The sequence below is a fragment of the Tamandua tetradactyla genome, chromosome 6 (genome assembly GCF_023851605.1).
Source record: "Tamandua tetradactyla isolate mTamTet1 chromosome 6, mTamTet1.pri, whole genome shotgun sequence".
NCBI lineage: Eukaryota > Metazoa > Chordata > Mammalia > Pilosa > Myrmecophagidae > Tamandua > Tamandua tetradactyla.
In genome coordinates, this window is record NC_135332.1 from 45,691,685 (window position 1) to 45,694,888 (window position 3,204).

Genomic DNA, 3,204 nt, shown 5'->3' on the forward strand with positions numbered 1-3,204 from the left:
CTGGTTGACAAACACCCATCACCTCCCACTCACTGGGAAAACCATTTCTCATAGTAAACCAGAGCAAGTCATGTGTTGAAGGCTGAGTCTTAGCCCCAAAAGAAACTATTCTTGGATATCCTGAGCCCCTGCGGTCACCAGGGACCCTGCATTGCGCAACTGTCAGTGTGACAGTACCATTATGCTTAAAATTTTCCTCTTCTCTCTTGAGTTCCATTTCCCCATCAGCCGGGGCTGCCTATAAAAAGAGGGGGAGATGGCTTTGGACTCCAGAGGACACTGGCCCCAAGGAGACACAAGCCTGTCTCACCAGCGCTGCCACTCGGACCTCCGGCACTCCACCTGCATTAGCATCATGCATCTCCCTGGGGCTATCCTCGCTGCCCTCCTCTGCACTGCAGCCCTCTGCACCCTGGGCTCCTCGGCACCATGTAAGTCTCTGTCGCTGCAGTTGTCCCCACTCAATGACCACAGACACACCGCACCAACCTTTTCTTGTGGCCTGAGAGCCCCAAGAGAAAATAGAGAACTTCTTAAAGGGCCATAAAACATCTTAGTCTGTCTTTTAAAGACTTTTTTTTCCTTCTTTATAAAGGCATCCCCTAGATCTCAGTTACCGTGTAGGTGGAGGAGTTACAGTCACATTTTACAGAAAGCAAAATGGGACTCCAAACAAACGAGTCCTGCAAGGGGCAGAGTCAGGTCTGGTTACTTCCTAGTGGAGTCTTTTATCCCCTAATTCACTCTAGGTCTCCCCAAGAGCTCTGGTCTCTGGAGTCTCTTAGGAGAGATAGCCAAGCTTTCTCTTTTGCTTGATGACTTCTTGAACTAGATAGAATTCCCTGAAGGGGGAAGAGATAGGAGAACATTCTGCTTAATCATCTGAATCCCATAGAGAAAGCGCAAGCCCAAAGTGGAGAGTCAAAGAGAAAGAAGGATACAGACAGAAACACAGAAGTACCCCAGTGCCTTCCACTTCCCACACCCCCTGGGCCCCATCCCCGAGCCGGGCTGTTCATCTCTGCGCCTTCCTCACCCTCTCAGAGGTCATACTTCTTGGGAACTATGACTCAGACTTATTCTGTTCCTCCCTATTCAGATGGTACCGACACGCCGACCGCCTGCTGTTTCTCCTACATCTCCCGGCAGTTCCCTCGCAAATTTGTAGCTGACTATTTTGAGACCAGCAGCCAGTGTTCCAAGCCTGGTGTCATGTAAGGGCTGGACCTCCTGCCTATCTCCAGGGAGATGGGGAGTGGGGGGAGAGGGAAGTGGGAGGAAGGGGTGCAGGGAGGAAGAGGCAGCCTGCAAGGGCCCAGGCAGGCCAGAATATCTATCCTGGAAAGGCCCAACCCTCGGAAGTGTCCTGACCTGGCCAGGGAACTATAGGGTCGGTTGAGGAAGAAGGAAACAACAGCAGGAGCTTCAGGGGTCCCCATGAGTCAGTGAGAGAAGCTTTCTGGTCTGAGAAAGTGTGAAGGCCCTAAGCTGCCCAGGATAGAGAATGGGGTAGAGGGGCCACTGTGGACCCAGGATCCTTCTTCTGGATTCCCTAGTGTTTAATCCTTCTACCATGCTCCACAGCTTCCAAACCAAAAGAAACCGGCAGGTCTGTGCTAACCCCAGTGAGGCGTGGGTTGCAGAATACATCAACGACTTGGAGCTGAATGCCTGAGGAACTTGGAAGCTGTAGGAACCCAGTGACCTCCACGGCAGACTGGAAACAGGGACCTGAGCCTCAGAAACATCTGCATAACCTCCAAAGCTACCTCTTCTATGGGCTGGTTACCAAACAGCCACACTCGGGGACTTTTAATAATTTAAGTTTTAATTTATGCTATTTTATTTTTGCGACTTATTTTCAATGTCAAATTATGTTTGTGTTTGTTTGTCCAAGAGATATTACAGCACATTCTTTACCACATCCCCTCTCTGCCCTCATTCACACTGAGATGGGTGAGGGTTGAATGATTGTCATCTGCTGGTTCCAGGCAGACATTGTGCCAAAGCCACAGACTGACAAATATGCATTGGGTGCTTTTGTTCCACCCGGTAAAATAATAAAAACACTTTTTTAAAAAGTAAACTGGCATTGAGTCTAGTTTTGTTTTTCTGGTAAATCAGGGTCGGTGGTTGAAAGGAATAATAGGCAAAGAGTAAGAAGATGTGAAATGGAGGGAAGTCGGGAGCGATGGAAAGGGGGCTTCCCCAGGGATGTTCTGCTTTACACTGGAGGCTCCCAGGACATTGAAACCGATGCCTATTTTGGAAACTATATCACAATGTGCATGCTCTAGCAAAAATCACTACTTGAGTACATATTGTTAAGAGTATTCTGTAGGACATATTTATGATGAATTAAGCCTTCTTAATAATAATCACTAACAGTTTTTCAGGCTTACTCTAGGCTGAGTGCTTTATATACACTCTCCATTTCATTCTCACAGTGCAACAGTACAAGTTAGGTACTATTAACGTTCATTTGACAGGAAAGTAAACTCAGGCCGAGAGGTTAAGCAACTTGGCCAAGATCACGCAGCAAGGAAATAGTACAACTGAGTTCAAAACTACAGAATTTACAAACTATGCTCTTAGCCACTACCATAGTAATTGCCCAAAACATCATCCACCTGTACCTGAATTACATGCCATGATTGTTTAGGGCACTCATGTCAACGTTTTTAGGTTTGGACATAGAAATTGGTATTTTTATTAAGTTTATCAGGTGTTCCACATGCAGGTTAATGGCCAAGAACCACTGAACTAATCAATAGGCTCCATCATCCCTTCCAATGTGGTACATATCTACATATATTATTTCCGTAGAATCCATGTTACACAAAATAAATGGCTAATGTTAGAGAAGGAAAAGACAACCAGTCAGTATGTGCAGCAGGATTCTATTTATAACTTAACTGTAAAAGCTGAGTTATTTAATAGACAGATTGCTGGCATCATACTTATAAGAACAAGAAAAGTAGACTAAGCTAAGGCTTCTCTTGCAAGAGAAGAAAAAATTCAAACACACTTATGTGAAAACCAAACGTATTGATTTTTTACTAGCCATGGCTATCTCATATTTTTAAATAATTAAATTTTTATATCCAAAATTAGCTTGGATTATAGTGATCCAATCCTTTGGAGCACAATTAAACATCAATATTTAGTAAATATTATTAACATACAAACTATTTGACTTAGGAA

The 3,204-nt window shown here is 44.9% G+C and overlaps 1 protein-coding gene across 1 annotated transcript; it reads left to right on the plus strand.

Moving 5' to 3' along the window:
• Positions 1 to 207: 207 nt before the first annotated feature.
• LOC143685995 (C-C motif chemokine 3-like) lies at positions 208 to 2,062 on the plus strand. Its single transcript, XM_077163082.1, has 3 exons — positions 208 to 431; positions 1,100 to 1,214; positions 1,585 to 2,062. The coding sequence occupies exons 1-3, from the start codon at positions 257 to 259 to the stop codon at positions 1,673 to 1,675; spliced, it is 381 nt and encodes a 126-aa protein (XP_077019197.1). The 5' UTR covers positions 208 to 256; the 3' UTR covers positions 1,676 to 2,062.
• Positions 2,063 to 3,204: the final 1,142 nt, after the last annotated feature.

Coding starts and splice junctions, on each gene's coding strand:
- LOC143685995 (XM_077163082.1), top strand. CDS start 257: ATGGCTTTGGACTCCAGAGGACACTGGCCCCAAGGAGACACAAGCCTG. Junction 432..1,099: donor CCTGGGCTCCTCGGCACCAT/GTAAGTCTCTGT, acceptor CTCCCTATTCAG/ATGGTACCGACACGCCGACC. Junction 1,215..1,584: donor TGTTCCAAGCCTGGTGTCAT/GTAAGGGCTGGA, acceptor CATGCTCCACAG/CTTCCAAACCAAAAGAAACC.